Source organism: Heptranchias perlo, chromosome 2 (genome assembly GCF_035084215.1).
Source record: "Heptranchias perlo isolate sHepPer1 chromosome 2, sHepPer1.hap1, whole genome shotgun sequence".
Taxonomy (NCBI): domain Eukaryota; kingdom Metazoa; phylum Chordata; class Chondrichthyes; order Hexanchiformes; family Hexanchidae; genus Heptranchias; species Heptranchias perlo.
This window is the reverse complement of record NC_090326.1, coordinates 164,760,681-164,786,773: the sequence shown is the minus strand read 5'-3', so window position 1 is coordinate 164,786,773 and position 26,093 is coordinate 164,760,681. Positions and strand designations below refer to the sequence as shown.

The following is a 26,093-nucleotide window of genomic DNA, read 5'->3' as shown; positions in this document are numbered from 1 at the left end:
ACTCAAATCCTCTTGCAATGAAGGCCAACATACCATTTGCCTTCCTAACTGCTTGTTGCACCTGCATGTTTGCTTTCAGTGACTGGTGTACAAGGACACCCAGGTCCCTTTGATCAACATTCCCCAATCTATCACTATTTAAATAATACTCTGCCTTTCTGTTTTTCCTTCCGAGGTGGAGAACTTCACATTTATCCACATTATACTGCATCTGCCATGTATTTGCCCACTCACTCAACTTGTCTAAATCGCCTTGAAGCCTCTTTGCATCCTCCTCACAACTCACGATCCCACCTAGTTTTGTGTCGTCAGCAAACTTGGAAATATTACATTTCGTTCTCAGGTTGTGAAAAGTGTTATGTAAATGCAAGTCCTTTCCTTTCTTTTTGTCAACCTGACACTAAGAATCAAGAACTCACTAAGGGAAATTGGGGTGCGAGCCTGTGTCTTACTATTTCATATCATGATGCAAAAACACAAAAAAGGACATCTTTTACTGCCTGAGTATTCCAGTATGGTGAGACACAGGCTCTTCATTCAAGCAAGTTATTCTAAAATCTAGAAACATAGAATGGTTACAGCACAGGAGGCCATTCGGCCCATTGAGCCCGTGCCGACTCTTTGTAAGAGCAATCCAGGTAGTCCTATTTCCCCGGCTCTTTCCCCGTAGACCTGCAAATTTTTTCCCTTCAACTATTTATCTAATTTCATTTTGAAAGCCACAATTGAATCTGCTCCCACCACCCTTTCAGGCAGCGCATTCCAGATCATAACTACTTGCTGCAGAACAAGGTTTTTCCTCATGTCGCCTTTGGTTCTTTTGCCTACATAAAATCTGTGTCCTCTGGTTCTTGACTCTTCGGCCAATGGGAACAGTTTCTCTTTATTTACTTTAAACCCTTCATGATTTTGTGCACTTCTATCAAATCTCATCTTAACCTTCTCTGCTCTAAGGAGAACAGCCCCAGCTTCTCCAGTCTATCCACATAATTGAAGTCCCTCGTCCCTGGGACCATTCTAGTAAATCTTTTCTGCACCCTCTCTAAGGCCTTTACATCCTTCCTAAAGTGCGGTACCCAGAATTGGACTCAATACTCCAGTTGTGGCTGAACCAGTGTTTTATGAAGGGTTCAACATAACTTCCTTGCTTTTGCACTCTATGCCTCTATTTATAAAGCCCAGGATCCCATATGCTTTTTTAAACTGCTTTCTCCACCTGTGCTACCACCCTCAACGGTTTGTACACAGGTCGCTCTGTTCCTGCACCCCCTTTAGTTTATATTGCCTCTCCTCATTCTTCCTGCCAAAACCTATCACTTTGCACTTCTCTGCCTTAAATGTCATCTGCCACGTGTCCACCCATTCCACCAGCCTGTCCATGTCCTCTTGAAGTCTATCACTATCCTCCTCACTGTTTACTACCTTTCCAAGTTTTGTGTCATCTGCAAATTTTGAAATTGTGTCCTGTACACTCAAGCCCAAGTCATTAATATGGTCAACATAAAATCAACAGGCAAGACATTGATCCTTAGAGAGGTAAAGGCAGTTACAAAAATAGAAGTTACCCATAAAACCTGGTACTGTGCCATGAAAGGTGCAACCAGCTTTAGCCTCTTCGCTCTGAAAGGTTTAGGGGGAGCACTCTCATCTACTTGTATGATTAAAGTTGTTTTTTTAAAGAAGGAAGTATTCACACTTACCACTGTGAAGATCAGGGCACCAATAGATGCATAAACAATCTGGAGAATCCGGTTCCGGATAATAATGCACAGAATTCCAAAGAAAAAGAGCACGACCACAGACACCAGCATCACACCCATACAGGAAGTAAAGTCATACTTTGTCTGTGAAGAGGGAAAATATCCATTAGCAGGGCGACAAATTAACACTACAGTCATCAGGACAGGTGACAAATTACTAATCCACAATAAAATCTACTGTGGCTGGAAGTAAATGCATTATTACGTCTGGAAGCCATTAGAAGAATTAGCTAAATGGGATTATATTAAGAGTATGCCTTGAAGTAAATTCACTAGTCCAGCCACACTCCCCTAATCTGTTCGTCTAGTGTACTATTATGAGCTTCAAAAAAGTTAATTTGTCCTTTCAAAAAAACTGATCCTTTATTCCCACATATTTCTTTGAAACTGCCGTTTCCTTTTAAGAACTCAAATGACTTAGTATCGATTTCCCCATTTTTAGTGAACAGAGAGGTGATAGGTTTGTGTACTCCTACATACTAGAACCAATTTCTTTATTCAACTGTTCTATAAACCACTATGTACTGGTGTAAATTTCTTAGGTTGCCACAGCAGCACCTACAAATGATTCACGATTTATGCAGTAGATCCTTGTCAGGATAAAGATCACCCCAACCAATTTCAAATTATAAGGACAACCTTCACTATCGGTCTTGGCTGGATTTCAGCATTGTTGAAAAGCTAGAGAAGTTGGGTTCCCTGATGGTTCAGTAGGTGCACAGGCACCAGATTAGATTGCTCTTATTGAGTAAGCTGATCTCAGCCGGGGTGACAATGAAGGAACTGGTCTCAGTGTCCCTAACAAGGATTGCTACCCCTGATCCAGTGGTCCCTGATGGAAAGTTTCACACATATACCAGGTGAGGTTCAGATCAGCCATGTGATGGCTGCCATCCTCTTGCCACCAGTAAAATAGCTGACACTCAAGGTCTAGCCTTAAGATCACTTGAGTGAGGTACTTGTAAAACCTTACCGCAGATTGAGAGTCCGGAAGGACAAAAACGCTACCTGTTAAATAATGTCACAGTTCAATTTAATGTAAATCCCGCCTCTACTTCTCCCCCTCCTCCTTCCAGTCCAATTATTCTCTCCCCCCCCACCCTCTAATCCTGCCTGACCTGAATAATGCACTTGGTCTTGACTCCCCGTGTGCAACACTATGGGAGATTGACCAGCATTCACTAAATTTAAAACCTCTTCTTCAAATCTCTCCATGGCCTTTCGCCGCCTGACTTCTGCAACCTTCTCCAAAAACAACCACAACCAACAACTTGCATTTATATAGCACCTTTAACGTAGAAAGTGTTTCAAGGCGCTCCAGAGGTGTAATCAGACAAAAATGGACACTGAGCCAAAGGAGGAGATATTAGGAGGGGTGACCAAAAGATTGTTTAAAGAGGTGGGACTTAAAGAGGAACTTAATGGAGGAGAGTGGCAGAAGGCATTAGGAAGGAAATACCCAAAGTACGGGGGCTAGGCGGCTGAAGGCACAGCTGCCAATGGTGGCGTAAAGGGTGGGAATGCACAAAACGCCACTGTGAGAGGAACGGAGAGTTCAGGGAAAGGGGTTGTAGAGCTGGGAGGAGGTTGCAGAGATAGGGAGGGACAAGACCATGAAGGGATTTAAACACTAGGATGATAATTTTAAATTGGAGGCATTAGGGGACCAGAAGCTAATGTAAGTCAGCAAGGACAGGGGTGACAGGTGAGCACGAAAGGATACGGGCAGCAGAGTTTTGGATGAGCTGATGTTTAGAGAGGGTGGAAGATGGTAAACCGGCCAGGAGAATACTGGAATAGTCCAAGGCTGGAGGTGACAAAGACCTTCAATAAGGTACCACATAGTAGACTCATGACTAAGGTCAGAGCATATGGAGTCAGGAGACAAGTAGCAGAATGAATAGCAAGCTGGCTACAAAATGAAAAAAAAGTAGGGGTTAAAAGGTAGTTACTCAAACTGGCAAAAGGTGGGACGTGTTGTTCCACAAGGATTGGTGCTGGGACCACTGTTGTTCACCACTTATATAAACAATTTTTGTTCGGGAATCGGAAGTACAATCCCAAAATTTGTGAATGACACCAAATTGTGGGGTGGGTGGGGGGGGGGGGGTGGGTGGGGAGGGTATAGTTAATACTGTGGAGGACTGCGACAAAATACAGGGGAAGACATTAATAAACTTGCAGAATGGGTGTGTAACTGGCAAATGAATTTCAATAGAGCTAAGTGTGAGATGGTACATTTTGGTTGGAAGAATAAGGGGGCCACATACTCCTTGGAAAATAAGAGTCTAAATAGGGTAGAGGAGCAGAGGGATCTGGGGGTACAGATACACAAATCACAAAGTGGTGATGCAGGTTAATACGGCCATGAGAAAAAGCAAACAAAGCATTGGGGTTCATTTCTAGAGGGGTAGAATTGAAAAGCAGAGAAGTTATCTTCAATGTGTATAGAACCTTAGTTAGAGCACACAGAGAATTGTGAACAGTTCTGGTAAGAACATAGAAATAGGAGCAGGAGCAGGAGCAGGCCATACAGCGCCTCGAGCCTGCACCACCATTCAATCAGATCATGGCTGATCTTCGACTTTCCCACCCGATCCCCATATCCCTTGATTCCCCTAGAGTCCAAAAATCTATCGATCTCAGCCTTGAATATATTCAATGACTGAGCATCCACAGCCCTCAGGGGTAAAGAATACTAAATATTGACAACCCTGAGTAAAGAAATTCCTCCTCATCTGTCTTAAATGGCCAACCTTTTATCCTGAGACTGTCCTAGTTCTAGACTCTCTAGCCAGGGGAAACATCCTCTCAGCTTCTTCCCTGTCAAGCCCTCTTAGAATCTTATATGTTTCAATGAGATCACCTCTCATTCTTCTAAATTCCAAAGAGTATAGGCCCATTCTACTCAAATCACTCCTCATAGGACATACCTCTCATCCCAGGAATCAATCTAGTGAACCTTTGTTGCACCGCCTCTAAGGCAAGTATATCCCTGCTATGGTAAGGAGACCAAAACTGTACACAGTACTCCAGGTGTGGTCTCACCAAAGCCCTGTACAATTGCAGCAAGACTTCCTTACTCTTGTACTCCAACCCCCTTGCAATAAAGGCCAACATTTATTGCCCCTCCTTAATTGCCCTTGAGAAGGTGGTGGTGAGCCACCTTCTTAAACCACTGCAGTCCGTGTGGTGAAGATTCTCCCACAGTGCTGTTAGGAAGGGAGTTCCAGGATTTTGACCCAGCGACGATGAAGGAATGGCGATATATTTCCAAGTCGGGATGGTGTGTGACTTGAAGGGGAACGTGCAGGTGGTGGTGTTCCCATGTGCCTGCTGCTCTTGTCCTTCTAGGTGGTACAGGTCGCAGGTTTGGGAGGTGCTGTCGAAGAAGCCTTGGTGAGTTGCTGCAGTGCATCCTGTGGATGGTACACACCACAGCCACGGTGCGCCACTGGTGAAAGAAGTGAATATTTAGGGTGGTGGATGGGGTGCCAATCAAGAGGGCTGCTTTGTCCTGGATGGCGTCGAGCTTCTTTGGAGCTGCACTCATCCAGGTAAGTGGACAGTATTCCATCACACTCCTGACTTGTGCCTTGTAGATGGTGGAAAGGCTTTGGGCAGTCGGGAGGTGAGTCACTCGTCGCAGAATACCCAGCCTCTGACCTGCTCATGTAGCCACAGTACTTTTGTGGCTGATCCAGTTAAATTTCTGGTCAATGGTGACCCACAGGATGATGATGGTAGGGGATTCGGCAATGGTAATGCAGTTGAATGTCAAGGGGAGGTGGTTAGACTCTCTCTTGTTGCCTGGCGCGAATGTTACTTGCCACTTATCAGCCCAAGCCTGGATGTTGTCCAGGTCTTGCTGCACTGACTGCTTCATTATCTGAGGAGTTGTGAATGGAACTGAACACTGTTCAATCATCAGCGAACATCCCCATTTCTGACCTTATGATGGATGGAAGGTGAAGATAGTTGGGCCTAGGACACTGCCCAGAGGAACTCCACAGCGATGTCCTGGGGCTGAGATGATTGGCCTCCAACAACCACTACCATCTTCCTTTGTGCTAGGTATGACTCCAGCCACTGGAGAGTTTTCCCCGATTCCCATTGACTTCAATTTTACTAGGGCTCCTTGGTGCCACACTCGGTCAAATGCTGCCTTGATGTCAAGGGCAGTCACTCTCACCTCACCTCTGGAATTCAGCTCTTTTGTCCATGTTTGGACCAAGGCTGTAATGAGGTCTGGAGCCGAGTGGTCCTCGTGGAGCCCTAACTGAGCATCGGTGAGGTTATTGGTGAGTAAGTGCTGCTTGATAGCACTGTCGACGACACCTTCCATCACTTTGCTGATGACTGAGATTAGACTGATGGGGCTGTAATTGGCCAGATTGGATTTGTCCTGCTTTTTGTGGACAGGACATACCCGAGCAATTTTCCACATTGTCGGGTAGGTGTTGTAGCTGTAATGGAACAGCTTGGCTAGAGGTACGGCTAGTTCTGGAGCACAAATCTTCAGCCAGGATGTTGTTGGGGCCCGTAGCCCTTGTTGTATCTAGTGACTCCGCCATTTCTTGATATCACGTGGAGTGATTTGAATTGGCTAAAGACTCGCTTCTGTGGTGGTGAGGATATTGGGAGGAGGCAGAGATGGATCAAGTACTTGTTTTTATTGTTTAGAATCTCAAGTAAAGTCAGATAATTTATGCACTGGTTTATGGACATCATTCCCTCCAAATCATTTTCCTTTAATAATTATCTCTAAGCGGCCAGCTCATCAAGATCACGTGTGCGCACAACATATTTTTCACACCTTTCAGGCTTACCTGCATAGAGAAGAGGACAACAGTAAAGCACACAGCTGCAGTGATCCCAATAGCCATCACTACAGAGTCCGTATTGTAGAAACTGGCAATCATTCCAACCATGTACGACATACTCAAAGTCAGCACAGACTGTGGACAGAAAAGCAACAGCAAGTAAGTAAATTGCATATACAGTGTTATGGGTTTGGATCAGACGTAAATACCTTTTTGGGTTCAATGGTGCCAGTCGCTCTCAACCGGTCTGATAGCACAACGGAACAATAGCATCCCCGTATGATTTGAACTAGATAATTGTGTCTTTTGCATGAATCATTGAGCTTTTTTTCCCCCCCACAGAAACATGAACATACTAAGCAACCGTTATGATCAGATTCACTTAGTTTAATTAGTACACCTTAACTTTGTGTATTGATACAAAACAGAGAACGTGCCACAATCCCCATTAGTGGGTCGTCTTATTTAACTCAAACAAAAAAGTCTCAAATATTCCTCCAACATTTGACTCTGAGCCTGCCTCAACTTTCTCTCAAGCTCTCAACTTTTAAAAAAGCCGAATGCTCACAAGAGTCTTTGCTCACCTCCTTCCTGTCCCCACAGGAAGTATGGCTTGGTTCCCAATCCCTCCCTCTACAGCAGTTGGCTTGAAGAGCTGATAATCAAACCTGCTGCTGTATCCGCTCCCTTTGAAACTAGCTTCATACAAAGCTGAGCAGGAGGGGACATCGCTATGAACGTCTGCTGGGACCCAGGAATGAGATAACTCCCATATTGTTTGATCGTTCTGGCGAAGCATCAATGTCTAGTTTTAATATGCATTCAGCAACTGCCTAAAATTGTGAAAATCCACCTTTAAAACCCAACATTTAAAAGTAATTTATTCCCAAATCCTTCCTATGGAAAAGTGGTTTAAAAAAATCCTTGTGTTTTTTAATTTAAAAAAATGGGGAGCAGGAAAATGGTGTTTAACTCAAGCAACAGACTGCCACTATTGACACTGCATGGCTACATCATTCATTCCCAGATCAATAAAGTTTCCTCTATCCCGAGTCTGAACAGCACTCAACTGCAGAGAGAGATTTTATTTCCCATTTCCAATACCAGCAACTATTAGAATCTATGAACCAGTGACAATTTGAGGCCAATTTGTGCAGTGACTCCGTGCTCTAAACTGGACTAAGACTGTCGCCTATAAAATCTATGCTAGATTCAAACTTTGGCCCTGGAGAAGAATGAACAGCAATTAACACTATACTCAGTGAACGATTTATCTGGCTACAGTTCACACATTTTCCCATTTCTCTCCTTCCTCCTACTTAAGTGTTTAATCTGAAGACAATTAAAATGTATTAATGGTATAATACTGCTATTTTGCTCTATATAATGTGTTGATTTTTATATTTTGTTTTTGTTCATTTCAAGGGCTGGACAAAAGGTTGAAGTATTTAAAATGTGATAGGCCACAACATTAGAAGACAAGTCTACAGCAGTTGTGCTAATGGTGTATAATGCATTGGCCAGACCACATTCGAATGCAATGTTCTAGTTTGGGCCATCACTTAAATATATAGTGGCATTCGAAAGGGTACAGAAAAGAATAAGACAATTCCGAATGCAACGGGAATGAACTCTGAAGAGTAGAGAAGCTTAAGAATTAGTGTAGAAAAGAGTTAGTTCAAGAGGAAGTCTTTAAAGTATATTAACAATATGGACATTAAACCCATGATTATTTCTCCAAAATAAGCTGAGAAACAATCAGAGGACAAGTAGAAATTAGTGAAAACATACCAGGAAAAATTTCTTCACTCGAGATAAATGTTTGTAATCTATCAAGCAAGGTAACAGAGGCAAAGACATTTCAGTTAATCAAAATACAGTAAGATGCCATGATGGGAGACTTAATGCACTAGAGGGATGAGCTTCCATTGGCCAAATTGCAAATCCACATCCTGAACCAGTTCAGAGTTTGTTTCTCTTTTCCCCCCTCTCCCATCATACAGCTCCAGTTTACTTTGGAGTAAACCTTGGCAGGGCAATATAATTAATGACACTGCTTACATACCAAAGCAATGAGGTTCCAGGGATGCTTTCGTCTGAATTCTCCACAACAGCTGAGAGCAATAAGTGAGATGAAGAATACACCGTAAGAGGCATAGTATATCCAAGGAGTGCGTCTCACAAATTTCTTGGCATCAGAAACGAACGTACAAACGCACACAAAGGTGAAAGTCACCAGTAGCTGAACAGTCAAAACCATGTAGACCTGCAAGGGAAAAAAAGCAATAATCATTCCTGTGTGTTCATCAGGGAAGAGATGGCAGTGGGCATAAATCAGCAAGTGCCAATGGTCAAACCATACCATCTTCTGAGAGAATAAAAGGATACCTGCCCATAAATCCCACTCCTTCCAACAAACATAATTATTAGGCTTGTTCATTTATTCGGCTGAGGGAGATGAACATGCAAACTTCCAAAATTAAAAAAAATTCTCCCATCCTCCCAGAGTATTTGATCATCTATATGTATTCTTATTTTCCTTTGCCTGTAGATTTGGCAGAGGAAAGGTGGGGGGTGGGGGAAGAAAGGAAAAATCCTGTAAACTGTGCGAGAACTTCCAGCCAAAAAAGACCCAGTCAAACCACTTATCCAACAGTGGAATCTCCAGTTTGAATTATTTCACCCTCTCCAGTTCAGAATGCTAAGTTCAACACAAACACAGGTTCAGAAAGACAATATGGGTCTCCAAGAAACTGAATATTTAGCTGCTAGTGCATTTTCCAGATTTAATCTGCCTAGTCCAGTGTGTTAACATCCACTGAAAGGAGTTACTGCACGATGCAGATAGATCTTCGCTTTATCATCTCGTTGCTGTTTGTGGATCTTTGCTGTGCATAAATTGCCTGCATTTGTTGACATAAAAAAAGTAATCCATTGGCTGTGAAGTGCTTTGGAAGATCTTGCAGACATGAAAGGCACTATACAGATATAAGTTCTTCCATTCTCTTTATATATCAGAACAGTTGAGGAAAAATGATTGAAAATGGCATATCTTCATTAAGTAGCAAATTAATATTTGAGAGGTCACATTTATTACTACACCTTAAAAGAGTGAGTTGAAGAATTAGTTACAACAGAAATTATAGCTCCTAGGCTCTCCTTATCCTTTAAGGTGTCACTTACTGTCATTTATCATTAAGTGCAGAGCAGTGGGCTGGGGTTGCTATTTTCAAACCAAGATTCGTTATAACCAACGTTTGCAAATTATCTGAAGTGTGAGTCAGCTAGAGATGCACACAAATCTTAATGTCTTTTTACTGTCCTATAAAGCACAAGTTCTCTGTCTTTTCATCTGAAGAACAGATTCAATTGTGGAAGTAGATGCATTTGGAACATTTACAGCAAACATATTTCATGAGATTTTACCAAGTTTTTAAAAATTCTTTAAATAATAGGAGTGCAGGCTTTTCACAGCAGAGGGTGCAAGAGGGAGACTAGCTGAGGCCCAGTGCACAGGTGAAAATCTCGAGAGATATTAAACCAGATCCTCCACACAATTCATAACCAGTTCTTTAATGTCATCAACACTCAATAAACTCCTTATCCAATCATGCCTAAATGTGACTCCAGTCCCACACAAACATTTGTAAACAATTTTACAACACCAAGTTATAGTCCAGCAATTTTATTTTAAATTCACAAGCTTTCGGAGATTTTCTCCTTCCTCAGGCAAATGTTTCAAGATCTCCTTGAAGCCTACGCATTTATACATATTGAACAATAATACATGGTGTTTACAGACTGCCCCTGCAACTGCCCGTTGCCAAGGCAATCACCGTGTTCAGACAGAGAGGTGTTACCTGCAGAACCTCCGAATACACATTCAACAAAAAAACAAACAGGGAAAAAAAACAGAGAAAAAAAAAACACAGAGAGAGGCAGAAACATCCGGAAGGCAGAGAGAGCCAGCAAATGACCCATTATATTAAAAACAGATAACATTTGTTCGCTGGTGGGGTAACGTGTAGCGTGACATGAACCCAAGATCCCGGTTGAGGCCGTCCTCATGGGTGCGGAACTTGGCTATCAATTTCTGCTCGACAATTTTGCGTTGTCGTGTGTCTCGAAGGCCGCCTTGGAGTACGCTTACCCGAAGGTCGGTGGATGAATGTCCATGACTGCTGAAGTGTTCCCCGACTGGGAGGGAACCCTCCTGTTTGGCGATTGTTGCGCGGTGTCCGTTCATCCGTTGTCGCAGCGTCTGCATGGTCTCGCCAATGTACCATGCTCTGGGGCATCCTTTCCTGCAACGTATGAGGTAGACAACGTTGGCTGAGTCACAGGAGTATGAACCATGCACCTGGTGGGTGGTGTCATCTCGTGTGATGGTGGTATCTGTGTCGATGATCTGGCATGTCTTGCAGAGGTTACCGTGGCAGGGTTGTGTGGCGTCGTGGACGCTGTTCTCTTGAAAGCTAGGTAGTTTGCTGCGAACGATGGTCTGTTTGAGGTTGGGTGGCTGTTTAAAGGCGAGTAGTGGAGGTGTGGGGATGGCCATAGCGAGGTGTTTGTCCTCATTGATGACATGTTGAAGGCTGCGGAGAACATGGCGTAGTTTCTCCGCTCCGGGGAAGTACTGGACGACAAAGGGTACTCTGTTGGTTGCGTCCCGTGTTAGTCTCCTGAGGAGGTCTATGCGATTTTTTGCTGTGGCCCGTCGGAACTGTCGATCGATGAGTCGAGCGTCATATCCCGTTCTTACTAGGGCGTCTTTCAGCGTCTGTAGGTGTCCATCGCGTTCCTCCTCGTCTGAGCAGACCCTGTGTATTCGCAGGGCCTGTCCATAGGGGATGGCCTCTTTGACGTGGTTAGGGTGGAAGCTGGAAAAGTGGAGCATCGTGAGGTTGTCCGTGGGCTTGCGGTAGAGTGAGGTGCTGAGGTGCCCGTCTTTGATGGAGATTCGTGTGTCCAAGAAAGAAACTGATTCTGAGGAGTAGTCCATGGTGAGCTTGATGGTGGGATGGAACTTGTTGATGTTATCGTGTAGTCTCTTTAGTGATTCCTTGCCGTGGGTCCATAGAAAGAAAATGTCGTCGATGTATCTGGTGTATAGTGTTGGTTGGAGGTCTTGTGCAGTGAAGAAGTCCTGCTCGAACTTGTGCATGAAAATGTTGGCGTATTGGGGTGCGAATTTGGTCCCCATGGCTGTTCCGTGTGTTTGGGTAAAGAACTGGTTATCGAAGGTGAAGACATTGTGATCCAGGATGAAGCGGATGAGTTGTAGGATGGCTTCCGGAGATTGGCTGTTGTTGGTGTTGAGTATTGATGCTGTCGCAGCGATGCCGTCATCGTGGGGGATACTGGTGTATAGTGCCGAGACGTCCATCGTGGTGAGAAGTGTTCCTGGTTCAACTGGTCCGTGGGTACTGAGTTTTTGTAGGAAGTCTGTAGTGTCACGACAGAAGCTGGGGGTTCCCTGTACGATGGGTTTCAGGATGCCCTCGATGTATCCAGAGAGGTTCTCACACAGGGTTCCGTTGCCTGATACGATGGGACGTCCGGGTGTGTTGGCTTTGTGTATCTTTGGGAGGCAGTAGAAGTCTCCCACGCGGGGATTACGTGGGATGAGAGTGCGTAGGATGCTTTGAAGGTCTGGATCGAAGGTCTTGATCAGTTTGTTGAGCTGGTGGGTGTGTTCTTTGGTCGGATCTGCGGGTAACCGTCTGTAGTGTTCCTGGTTGTCCAGTTGTCGGTATGCTTCTTTGCAATAGTCTGTTCTGTTCTGTATGACTATGGCTCCTCCTTTGTCCGCTGGTTTGATGACGATGTTGCGGTTGGTCTTGAGAGCGTTGATGGCGTTGCGTTGTGCTCGGGTGACATTCTGGACTGTCTTCTGAGTGCGGCTGATGAATCTGGCATTGACGCATTTCCTGACAGCTTGAGCATACATGTCCAGCTGAGGGCAGCGACCCTCCGGAGGAGTCCAGTTTGACTCTTTCCTCTTCGGTTGCTGTACCGCGGATCCCTCTGTCTGCTGTTCCGGATCGTCGATTGTCTCATTGGGTTCGCTGCTGAAATCTTGGGGTTTGTGGTAGAATTCCCGGAGCCTCATTCTCCTGATGAATTCCTCTGTGTCCGCCGCGAGACTAGTGGGGTCCATTTTGGTAGTGGGGCAGAAATTGAGCCCTCGGCTGAGAACTTCGATTTCGTCTGGTTGAAGGGTGTGGTCGGATAAATTGACAATAGACTTCCCTGTGGTTGCAACCGTGGTACCAGGGGAAGCTTGGTCGTTGCTGGTGGTGATGCCGAGTTTCTCAAGCTTCCTGCTCTTGGTTTTCATGTAGGCAGCGTAGTTCCGTTGCCTCGTCTGTTTGGCGGTATAACGTAGCTGGTCTGCTGTGTCCTGAGTACAGGTTGAGAGTATGGACTCTATCTTGGTTTCGAGGTTGTGGCGTCTGCTGTAGAGTTGGTGTATGAGATGGTTGCGGAGTGTGCGAGAGGTACGGCGGCAGAGTCTCTCAGCGTAATCCGAGTTGTATGTGGACTTGAGTGGGTTCGTGATCTGGACCCCACTAGTCTCGCGGCGGACACAGAGGAATTCATCAGGAGAATGAGGCTCCGGGAATTCTACCACAAACCCCAAGATTTCAGCAGCGAACCCAATGAGACAATCGACGATCCGGAACAGCAGACAGAGGGATCCGCGGTACAGCAACCGAAGAGGAAAGAGTCAAACTGGACTCCTCCGGAGGGTCGCTGCCCTCAGCTGGACATGTATGCTCAAGCTGTCAGGAAATGCGTCAATGCCAGATTCATCAGCCGCACTCAGAAGACAGTCCAGAATGTCACCCGAGCACAACGCAACGCCATCAACGCTCTCAAGACCAACCGCAACATCGTCATCAAACCAGCGGACAAAGGAGGAGCCATAGTCATACAGAACAGAACAGACTATTGCAAAGAAGCATACCGACAACTGGACAACCAGGAACACTACAGACGGTTACCCGCAGATCCGACCAAAGAACACACCCACCAGCTCAACAAACTGATCAAGACCTTCGATCCAGACCTTCAAAGCATCCTACGCACTCTCATCCCACGTAATCCCCGCGTGGGAGACTTCTACTGCCTCCCAAAGATACACAAAGCCAACACACCCGGACGTCCCATCGTATCAGGCAACGGAACCCTGTGTGAGAACCTCTCTGGATACATCGAGGGCATCCTGAAACCCATCGTACAGGGAACCCCCAGCTTCTGTCGTGACACTACAGACTTCCTACAAAAACTCAGTACCCACGGACCAGTTGAACCAGGAACACTTCTCACCACGATGGACGTCTCGGCACTATACACCAGTATCCCCCACGATGACGGCATCGCTGCGACAGCATCAATACTCAACACCAACAACAGCCAATCTCCGGAAGCCATCCTACAACTCATCCGCTTCATCCTGGATCACAATGTCTTCACCTTCGATAACCAGTTCTTTACCCAAACACACGGAACAGCCATGGGGACCAAATTCGCACCCCAATACGCCAACATTTTCATGCACAAGTTCGAGCAGGACTTCTTCACTGCACAAGACCTCCAACCAACACTATACACCAGATACATCGACGACATTTTCTTTCTATGGACCCACGGCAAGGAATCACTAAAGAGACTACACGATAACATCAACAAGTTCCATCCCACCATCAAGCTCACCATGGACTACTCCTCAGAATCAGTTTCTTTCTTGGACACACGAATCTCCATCAAAGACGGGCACCTCAGCACCTCACTCTACCGCAAGCCCACGGACAACCTCACGATGCTCCACTTTTCCAGCTTCCACCCTAACCACGTCAAAGAGGCCATCCCCTATGGACAGGCCCTGCGAATACACAGGGTCTGCTCAGACGAGGAGGAACGCGATGGACACCTACAGACGCTGAAAGACGCCCTAGTAAGAACGGGATATGACGCTCGACTCATCGATCGACAGTTCCGACGGGCCACAGCAAAAAATCGCATAGACCTCCTCAGGAGACTAACACGGGACGCAACCAACAGAGTACCCTTTGTCGTCCAGTACTTCCCCGGAGCGGAGAAACTACGCCATGTTCTCCGCAGCCTTCAACATGTCATCAATGAGGACAAACACCTCGCTATGGCCATCCCCACACCTCCACTACTCGCCTTTAAACAGCCACCCAACCTCAAACAGACCATCGTTCGCAGCAAACTACCTAGCTTTCAAGAGAACAGCGTCCACGACGCCACACAACCCTGCCACGGTAACCTCTGCAAGACATGCCAGATCATCGACACAGATACCACCATCACACGAGATGACACCACCCACCAGGTGCATGGTTCATACTCCTGTGACTCAGCCAACGTTGTCTACCTCATACGTTGCAGGAAAGGATGCCCCAGAGCATGGTACATTGGCGAGACCATGCAGACGCTGCGACAACGGATGAACGGACACCGCGCAACAATCGCCAAACAGGAGGGTTCCCTCCCAGTCGGGGAACACTTCAGCAGTCATGGACATTCATCCACCGACCTTCGGGTAAGCGTACTCCAAGGCGGCCTTCGAGACACACGACAACGCAAAATTGTCGAGCAGAAATTGATAGCCAAGTTCCGCACCCATGAGGACGGCCTCAACCGGGATCTTGGGTTCATGTCACGCTACACGTTACCCCACCAGCGAACAAATGTTATCTGTTTTTAATATAATGGGTCATTTGCTGGCTCTCTCTGCCTTCCGGATGTTTCTGCCTCTCTCTGTGTTTTTTTTTTCTCTGTTTTTTTTCCCTGTTTGTTTTTTTGTTGAATGTGTATTCGGAGGTTCTGCAGGTAACACCTCTCTGTCTGAACACGGTGATTGCCTTGGCAACGGGCAGTTGCAGGGGCAGTCTGTAAACACCATGTATTATTGTTCAATATGTATAAATGCGTAGGCTTCAAGGAGATCTTGAAACATTTGCCTGAGGAAGGAGAAAATCTCCGAAAGCTTGTGAATTTAAAATAAAATTGCTGGACTATAACTTGGTGTTGTAAAATTGTTTACAATTGTCAACCCCAGTCCATCACCGGCATCTCCACATCATGTCCACACAAACATGGCTGACTTAACTGCCCTCTGAAATGGCCGAGCACGCCACTCAGTTGTATTAAACCGCGAAGGGTTCGAGAAGGCGGCCCGCTTCCGCCTTCTCAGGGCAACTAACGCCGGCTTTGGCAGCAACGCCACATCCAGAGACTGAAAAAAGAATCTTGTTGGGAAGGGGTGAGAGAAAGAAGTCTGCAACCACCTTTCCTTTTTTAAAAAAAATACAGATTTCAAAAAATTTAAATTTAAAAAGAGTATCACAATTGCTCTTTATTTTTAATTTGCATGTTACTTACAATTATTCTGTGCACAGAGTCTTACCTTTCTAATAAATGCTCGGCGGATGTTTTTGTCTTCAAAGTTCGATGCAGTGAATTCCTCGTTGTCATAATAAGATGGAGGGACGTCATCATGATAGCCAGGGCTTCCCAAGGCAACTGCAGTAAAGCAAATAAATTCCTTACCATTAGGTGGCATGTTTTGATACATAAGATTTAGAATTTTGTGGATCACAATGCATCTAAAGTACATATTCACAATACAGTCAGAGTAACAAGAGCTGCACATGATGTGCACCAAAAAGTAGAATACTTACAGTAATATAGGATTACCTAATAAACGGCCCGTTCTTTATTGATATTAACCCTACTTTCACACCATTTTTATTCCTTCTCTCAGAAATGAATCTGGTCGTCTTTCAAACCCATTTATATTATTTGCTTTAATAATATAACTTGGTCCATATGCTTATTAAACATTTGTGCAAAACATTTTTCCTAATGCCCTATTTGGGGTCACAATCTCAAGTTACGTAAACGTAGAACTAAGTTGGATGTTAGGAGGTGGTTCTTATTGGAGATTACTGGACCTGCGGAACAGGCTACTGGCTTGTGCAGTGAACGCTGATCCACTGAATTATTACATACTCCCAAATTTTAAACAATTATTGGTGTGAATCCTCTTAATTTTGTAAAAAAGCTAATTTTTTCACCTAAGTTTCATCCTTTCCAAGAACCGACGTTTTCTTTACCTTTCTCATAATTGCAAATACTTTAAACTTGCACTGCTCCCTTCTACATGCCAGATTCGTTTGCAGATCAGATCCATCATTCCAAGAGATCTTGATCTCAACCACAAAATAGGGGAGAAAATTTATACAAAGAAATAGTTTTTCAGTATTCAACATCTCAATCATGCTTGATGTCACGTATTCACAACCATTAGATCAAGAGTTCAGTTACTGGACTGCCCATTGCTCCAATTCACTTAACTCTTAAATAGTTTACTTATAGCCAAGTACTGATGTACGGCACATATATAGGAAACCAAAAATACTTCCATCCCATCACATTTGACTTATGCCTGCTAACTGTGCTTCCACCATCCTTTCAGGCATTGCATTCCAGATCATAACACGCTGCATAAAAAAATTCTCATTTTGCCTCGGATTCTTTTGTCAACTACTTTAAATCTGTGTCCTCTGGTTACCGAGCCTTCTGCCACTGGGAACAGTTTCTCCTTATTTATTCTATCAAACCCTTCATGATTTTGAACACCTCTATTAAATCTCCTCTTAACCTTCCCTGCTCTAAGGAGAGCAACCCCAGCTTCTCTAGTCTTACGCGTAACTGAAGATCCTCATTCCTGGTACCATTCTAGTTAATCTCCTCTGCACCCTCTTCAAGGCTGTGACATCCTTCCTAAAATGTGGTGTCCAGAATTGGACACACTACTCCAGCTGAGGCCTGACCATTGATTTATAAATGTTTAGCATAGATTCCTTGATTTTGTACTCTATGCCTCTATTTACAAAGCCAAGGATCCCCTAAACTTTTTCAAAAGCCTTCTCAACTTGTCCTACCACCTTCAAAGATTTGTATACATACACCCCAGGTCTCTCAGTTCCTGCACCCCCTTTAAAATTGTACCATTTAGTTTATATTGCCTCTCCTCATTCTTCCTTCCAAAATGCATCACTTCGCACTTCATAGAATGGATACAGCACAGGAGGCCGCCATTCGGCCCATTGTGTCCATGCCAGCTCTTAGTAAGAGCATTCCAGTTAGTCCCATTCCCCCGCTATGTCCCCATAGCTCTGCAAATTTTTTCCTTTGAAGTATTTATCCAATTCCTTTTTGAAAGTCACAATTGAATCTGCTTCCACCACCCTTTCCAGCAGCGCATTCCAAATCATAACTACTCGCTGCATAAAAACGTTTTTCCTCATGTCACCTTTGGTACTTTTATTAATCGCCTTAAATCTGTATTAAATTTTAATCGGCCAAGTGTCCACCCATTTCATCAATCTGTCTACATCCTCTTGAAGTCTGCTACTATCCTCCTCACTGTTTACTATATTTCTGAGTTTCGTGTCATCTGCAAACTTCGAAATTATGCCACTGAATAATTCCCTCCAGTCTGAAAAACAACCGTTCACCGCTACCCTCCTCAATTCTTTTCGTTACTTCACCAAAGAATTCGGTCAAGTTTGTCAGACACCATTTGCCTTTAACAAATCCGTGCTCGCTGTTCATTTATCAATCCATGTCTTTCCAAGTGGCAATTAATTTTGTCCTGCACTACAGAGTCTCAAAGTTTCTCCTTCACCGACATTCGGCTGACTGGCCTGTAGTTACTGGATTTGTCCCTTTCTCCTTTTTGAGTAAGGGTGTAACATTTGCAACCCTCCAGTCCTCTGGCATCACTCCCATATCTAAGGAAAATTGAAAGATTGTGGCTAGAGCCTCCACTATTCCACCCTTACTTCCCTCAGTAACCTAGGATGCATCCCATCCAAACTGGGTGACTTTTCTACTTTGAGTGCTGCCAACCTTTTAAGTACCTCCTCTTTATTTTTATCCTATCCAATTTCTCTACTACCTCCTCCTTTACTGTGACATTGACAGCATAGTCTTGTTTTTTGAAGACAGATGCAAAGCACTTATTCAGTACCTCAGCCATGCCCTCTGCCTCCACCTCCACAAGATGATCTTTTTTGTCCCTAATCGGTCCCACCCTTCCTTTGACTACCGTTTTATTATTTATATGTTTGAGACACTTTTGGGTTCCCCTTTGTTAGCTGCTAATCTATTCACATACACTCTTTGCCCCTCTTCTATTTGTTTTGGTTCTTCACTGTACTTTCTGTATTCAGTTTGGTTCTCTACTGTATTATGAGCCTAACATTTATTATTAAATCGGCCCCATCCTTCCTTTGACTCTCCTTTTACTATTTATACGTTTATGTCTTCTGTGGACATCGACAGAGTAATTCATCCAAATGAGCCATCATGTATACATTTGCCCACAGAAAACTGGAGATTGTGCAACTGCACTCCACTTAAAAATGCAGTTCAAAGCCAAGAATCCTTGAAAGAAAGAAAAAAAAGGAAAGGAGAGATAAAATGGGTGAAGCATTTAAGAATAGCCTTACCATTTGAATGCATCATTGGAGGTGGAGGCATGGGCGGCTGCTGGAATGGACCCTGTGGATACACAGCCTGTGGTGGCTCTCCATACGATGCTGGTGGAAAGGCAGGCTGCCCATAGGCAGACTGTGGAAAAGGGGGCTGCATGTACGCAGCTGGTGGAAAAGGGGGCTGCCCATAAGCAGCCTGTGGAAAAGGGGGCTGCCCATACGGTGGAGGCTGTTGTGGGTAATTGTCATTTCCATAAGACATCTCATTATGCGGATAAGGAGGCTGCTGTGGATCCCCCGAGACCAGGTATGCCTTTTCCTGTGACATGATCAACGATACAATTCCTTATTCTTGACCTATAAAGCAAAAAAAAGTTTAATAAATAGGAATAGAGACATTAAAACAAACAGAAGATTTGCAATTTGTGTTGTATTTGGCTTGGGGATACTCAGTCATTGGTTGCAAATAAAAAAAGTCAGATCTCAAACAGAAAGTATTGGTTAAGACACTGAACGGTAACCAAATGGTCATTGGACCTTGAACTGAATTTTTATTGGTATCACAAACATCCTGGATATTGTGTTCAATTCTGGGCACCACACTTTAGGAAGAATGACTTCAATTATGTGGAGACTCTGGAGAAGCTGGGGTTGTTCTCTTTAGAACAGAAAAGGATAAGGGGAGCTAAGGTGTGCAAAATCATGAACAGTTTTGACGGAGTAAATAAGGAGAAACTGTTTCCAGTGGTAGAAGGGTCGGTAACCAGAGGACACAGATTTAAGGTGATCGGCAAAAGATCCAGAGGTGACATGAGGATTTTTTTTTAAAAATGCAGTGAGTTGTTATGATCTGGAATAAACTGCCTGAAAGGGCGGTGGAAGCAGATTGAACAATAACTTTCAAGAGGGAATTGGATAAATACTTGAAGGGAAAAAAATTTACAGGGCTACAGGGAAAGAGCAGGAAAGTGGGACTAATTAGATAGCTCTATCAAAGAGCTGGCACAGGCACGATGGGCCGAATAGCTGCCTTCTGTACTATATCATTGATATTATCCTCATTACCGCATTTCATGGTTTAAAACTGGTGGCTAGGCAGAAAGTAGAATTTTTTCTCCACTAAATTTAGGAAGTGGAAGGAGCTTTAGTTTGAGAGAACCATACACAAAATGCATGCTTTGGTAATTTATCTGTCCAAGTATAAAACAAAGGTTTGATCAAGTGTACATTACTGCCACTTATAACATTAAGGATATAGAAGTTCAACTTTCCCCTTCAATACAGTCTATTTCTCTAAACTGCTATAACATAGTTTACAGCCGACAGCTTTCCTACATTGCAGGAGTGACTACACTTCTAAAGGGTGCAGGGACAGAGAGACTTGGGGGTATATATGCACAAATCTTTGAAGGTGGCAGGGCAGGTTGAGAAAGTGGTTAAAAAAAGCATATGGTATCCTGGGCTTTATAAATATAGGCATAGAGTACAAAAGCAAGGAAGCCATGTTGCACCTTTATAAAACACTGGTTTAGCCACAACTGGAGTAGTATCCAATTCTGAGAACTGCACTTCAGGAAGGATGTGAAGGCCTTAGAGAGGGTGCAGAAGGGAGAGGAACTTCAATTATGTGGATAGATTAGAGAAGCTGGGGTTGTTCTCCTTCGAGCAGAGAAAGTTAAGAGATTTGATAGATGTTTTCAAAATCATGAAGGGTTAAAGTAAATAAAGAGAAACTGTTCCCATTGGCGGAAGGGTCGAGACCAGAGGACACAGATTTAAGGTGATTGGCAAAAGAACTAAAAGGTGACATGAGGGGAAAACGCAGCGAGTAGTTATGATCTGGAATGCACTTCCTGAGAGGGTGGTGGAAGCAGATTCAATCATGGCTTTCAAAAAGGAATTGGATAAATAATTGAAGGGAAAAAATTTGCAGGGCTATGGGGAAGAGCAGGGGAATGGGACTGAGTCGGCATGGACTCGATGGGCCGAATGACCACCTTCTGTGCTGTAACCATTCTATGATTCAAAATTATTTAATTGGCTGTAAAGCGTTTTGGGACATCCTGAGGTCATGAAAGGCGCTGTATAAAAGCATGTCTTTCTTTAGCTCACTTCTCGACCTGCATCCTCTCCACTCACAGTGACTCCTCAAATGGCATCTCTCACACTGACTTCCACTTCATAAAGTTCATGTGCAGACATAGCAAATTAAGAACTTTACGGAGCAAGAGTCAGTTAGAACTACGACTTGAAAACGGATCAGAACCTGGGGAGGAGGAGGGAGGGAGACAGCTGTGAAATTGTTCTGCCCAGAGCTCCCTCTCAAAAAAAAGTCCTGCATGCAACAACCTCTGAACTTAAGTCAGTAGGATAATGCTCTGGAGTTAGGAGTACTTCTCTACCTTCAGCACAGGCAACAAAAACAAGGGGGAACCGTTGTGATTTTCCGTTACTGAAAGCATACATGCCAACTGCCAGTGGTCCACATTTTAAGAAATTCATTCTCTGGTCATGGGTGTCACTAGCAAGGCCAGCATTTGAGATCTTGGTGCAACAGTCTGAAATAAAATGAGCTTGGGTAGGATCAATCTAGTTCCAAGTGAGTCTCTAGCACAAGACGGTCCCTAGCTAGGCACCTGTAAAATTTACTTCATCTTCTCTGCTACTCTTTTTAACCTTTGCATTGTCCTGCACAAGAGGCCTTGGTCATTTACCTGGGTTTGTTTCATTTGAGAAATATATTTTCATCTTGATTTTCTGTCTAGTTGCCAAAATTTAAGTTGACAAGTAAAATCTTTTTGCGCCTGCATCTCCTACTGCAATAATTTGCAATTCAAGGCAAGGTATGACGCATCTTATAATAAGACCATATGCCATTGTGGCACAACAGGAAAAATAACTAAGCAATGGCCCAGGAAAGTGCTTTGCTAAATATCACAAGGCAGGCCAAGTCCAGAAACCATATCAATGTGAAAAAGCAACAACATCCCTGAAATTTTTTTCCATTCCCAATGGAAAATAATCTAGAGCTATACAGAAATCAATTGAAGCAGAAAGCCAATTAAACATTCTAATCTGCAGAGTACCAGTTCATTGAGTCACATGAACAGACTGAATTTACACACCCATGGAACAATGGGTCACGTGTATGTTAAACTTTGTACATATTGTACATTGGAATTAGAGAAACAGTGGCTAAAAAGATACATTTCACATGGCCAAAGCTGTAACACAAAAGCTACGTAGGAATCATGCCACGATCGGGGCCTTGGATGGGGGGGGGGGGGGGGAAGACAGAGGGAGAGAAAAAAAAAGTCTGATGCAAGGGAGGCCCAAGGCTTCCTTGTAAAGCCTGAAGGGGCACTCCTGCTCCTTAGCCCACAAGGAAGCTTGAAAAATGAATTTTTAAACTTACCTTCTGGTCCTCTTCTGGCTCAGGATCTGGCTCCTGGCAGGTCTTGCCTGACGGGGAAAGCCAACAACGCCCCCACCCATCTCCCCCAGGCCTCTGGTTGATTATGTAGATCGGGTCCTGATGACATCATGGGACCCGCTCTGCATATTTAAAACAGGACCCCGCTTCCTTCCTGCGGGATCGGTGGGGGGGGGGGGGGGGGTCACGGACGCCCGTTATTTTAAATGTCCCCCCACCGCCCAGATTCCGCCAGGCGGCGGCAGTTAAAATCGAGGCCAATGGGTCAGAATCTGCTGCCAAAAATAATGGTGTTCAATGCGCACGCTGTTATTGTGTAAATCGTCCAGAAACTTGTGGAGAGAGACACCCTGTGAATTGCCACGAATGGCTGTACAATCTGCAGCACTCTGTTAGCCTCGCGAAAACGGCAGCTCGCCCTCAACCTCCCCGTGAGTTTCAAGAAATTGCTGCATTTGCACATCAACTGCCAATTAAACTCACCGCTGAAAGTTAGGGCTGGTATTTAACAACAAAGCTAACCTTTTAATGATGAGGTTTATGTTCCTGCAATGTCAGTCAACCTCTCCAGCCCAGAAAGGGAACAATTGAAACTGAGTGTCATTACTACAGGTAGTAAATTAAGAGATTTTTAAAATGTAATTTTTTTAAAATTTAAGAACTTGTTTCTTGCTTTTTCTTTGATTTTTTTCTCTCAATAGAAGCGTAGAAAGGTTACAGCACGGAAGGAGGCCATTTGGCCCATCGAATCTGCACCGGTTCTATGCAAGAGCAATCCAGATAGTCCCACTCCCCTGCCCTATCCCCGTGATCCAATCTTTTTTTCCTTTCTGTACCTGATTTGACTCTAATTCGCCCTATTTCCTTCTCCATCGTTCCCGTTTCTTTATCTCCTGAGATTTAAGGATTGATAAACTGTTGGTCCTGTTATTCACGAAGGACACAGACCCACATCGTTATCAACTCGCATTTCCAGCGACTCAGTGCAAAATATTTGAGCTGAAGGGTGAGAGAAAAAGTCTAACTAACGGGGCACGTCGCGAGATGCACTGCTCCAGCAAATTCATAGCCAATATCTCTCACTTGAATCTTCATTCCCCCGCTATATACTCCATACCCTCTCCATCAATTCCATCTTCCTTCCCAACCATCATCTCAGACTGAACCAGACTGTTCACAATCGTGGCATCCTATTCAGCCCGGGCTGGGCTCTCCATCACAAAGGCTGCCTACTTCCACCTCCGTATCATCACTCACTTCAGTCCACCTGTTGCTCAAAGCCTCATCCATGCCTTTGTCACCTCCATACTTAACACTCTCCTGGCTGGCCTCTCATCAACAATGCTCTAAATTTCAGCTCATCCAAAATTCTGCTGCCCATATCTTATCCCACACGAAGTCCCACTCACCCAACACCTCTGGCTTGCTGATCTACATAGGTTCCTGGTCCCCCAACACCTCCAATTTAAAATGCTCATCCTCTTGTTTAAGTCCCTTCATGGTCTGGCCCCCTTTCTCCTCCTCCCACCCCTCAAATCTCTAACCTCCTCCAGACCTACAGCCCTCCATTAACTCTGTTCCTGTCTCTAGCTTCTTGTGCATCCTCCCCTCCCTTCATCCAACCTGGGATTCCTTCCCGAAACCCCTCCACTGCTCTCTCCTAAGATCTTCTTTAAAACCCACCTCTTTGGGCAAGCTTTTGGTCACTCCTCCCAGCACCTCCTTCTTTGGCTCAGTGTCCATTTTTGCTCAATTACACCTCTGAAGCACATTGGGAAATTTTTCTACCTTAAATGTGCTATCAAAATGCAACTTCTTCTTGGTTCCCAATTGTACTCCTGCATAACATCAGTTCCCAATTCTCAGACCACTTCACCTCCAAAGAAGTCCCCCATGACCATGCAAAGACCATTGTAACCAGGAGGAACCGATCTGCACTCTTTCCTCCTGCCTCTGAAAACAGATTTCGCTCAGTTATTTTGGTTAATTTTCAACCTTGTCTCTGTGCATTCTATCCAATATCAGTCCTACGACATATTTCTTCAGTCTGGGTGTGCACAAGCATGTCCTTAAATCGATGAGTGGTTCTGATAGCAGTAACACTCGTTTATGAACCTCTGAAAGAGAGGCATTTGATTTTTTTTTAAATTCGTTCATGGGATGTGGGCAGCGTTGGCAAGGCCAGCATTTATTGCCCATCCCTAATTGCCCTTGAGAAGGTGGTGGTGAGCCACCTTCTTGAACCGCTGCAGTCCGTGTGGTGAAGGTTCTCCCACAATGCTGTTAGGTAGGGAGTTCCAGGATATTGACCCAGCAACGATGAAAGAGCTGTAATATAGTACCAAGTCGGGATGGGGTGTGACTTGGAAGGGAACGTGCAGGTGCTGGTATTCCCGAGCCTGCTGCCCTTGTTCTTCTAGGTGGTAGAGGTCGCGGGTTTGGGAAGTGCTGTCGAAGAAGCCTTGGCGAGTTGCTGCAGTGCATCCTGTGGTGAATGTTTAGGATGGTGGATGGGGTGCCAATCAAGCAGGCTGCTTTGTCCTGGATGGTGTCGAGCTTCTAGAGTGTTGTTGGAGCTGCACTCATCCAGGCAAGTGGAGAGTATTCCATCACACTCCTGACTTGTGCCTTGTAGATGGTGGAAAGGCTTTGGGGAGTCAGGAGGTGAGTCACTTGCCACAGAATACCCAGCCTCTGACCTGCTCTTGTAGCCACAGTATTTATGTGGCTGGTCTGGTTAAGTTTCTGATCATTGGTGACCCCCAGGACGTTGATGGTGGGGGATTCGGCGATGGTAATGCAGTTGAAGGTCAAGGGGAGGTGCGTAGACACTCTCTTGTTGGAGATGGTCATTGTCTGGCACGAATGTTACTTGCCACTTATCAGCCCAAGTCTGGATGCTGTCCAGGTCTTGCTGCATGCGGGCACGGACTGCTTCATTATCCGAGGGGTTGCGAATGGAACTGAACACTGTGCAATCATCAGCGAACATCCCCATTTCTGACCTTATGATGGAGGGAAGGTCATTGATGAAGCAGCTGAAGATGGTTGGGCCGAAGACACTGTCCTGAGGAACTCCTACAGCAATGTCCTGGGGCTGAGATGATTGGCCTCCAACTACCACGACCATCTTCCTTTGTGCTAGGTATGACTCCGGCCACTGGAGAGTTTTCCCCGATTCCCATTGACTTCAATTTGACTGGGGCTCCTTGGTGTCACACTCGGTCAATTGCTGCCTTGATGTCAAGGGCAGTCACTCCCACCTCATCTCCTGGACTTCAGCTCTTTTGTCCGTGTTTGGACTAAGGCTAAAATGAGGTCTGGAGCCGAGTGGTCCTGGCGGAACCCAAACTGAGCATCAGTGAGCAGGTTATTGGTGAGTAAGTGCCGCCTGATAGCACTGTCGACGACACCTTCCATCATTTTGCTGATGATTGAGTGTAGACTGATGGGGCGGTAATTGGCCAGATTGGATTTGTCCTGCTTTTTGTGGACAGGACATACCCGAGCAATTTTCCACATTGTCGGGTAGGTGTTGTAG

General features: G+C 44.8%; 1 protein-coding gene across 1 annotated transcript in view; it reads right to left on the bottom strand.

Annotated features, from left to right (window-relative positions):
- Window positions 1-26,093, bottom strand: part of LOC137299764 (protein lifeguard 1-like) — a 71,442-nt gene that overhangs the window by 7,972 nt on the left and 37,377 nt on the right. The window contains exons 2-6 of the mRNA XM_067968712.1: window positions 19,135-19,476; window positions 16,023-16,138; window positions 8,649-8,849; window positions 6,590-6,718; window positions 1,701-1,844 (exon numbers count right to left, since the gene is read on the bottom strand). Coding sequence (XP_067824813.1) covers window positions 1,701-1,844; window positions 6,590-6,718; window positions 8,649-8,849; window positions 16,023-16,138; window positions 19,135-19,447 — 903 coding nt within the window. The 5' untranslated portion in view covers window positions 19,448-19,476. The remainder of the gene's footprint in view (window positions 1-1,700; window positions 1,845-6,589; window positions 6,719-8,648; window positions 8,850-16,022; window positions 16,139-19,134; window positions 19,477-26,093) is intronic.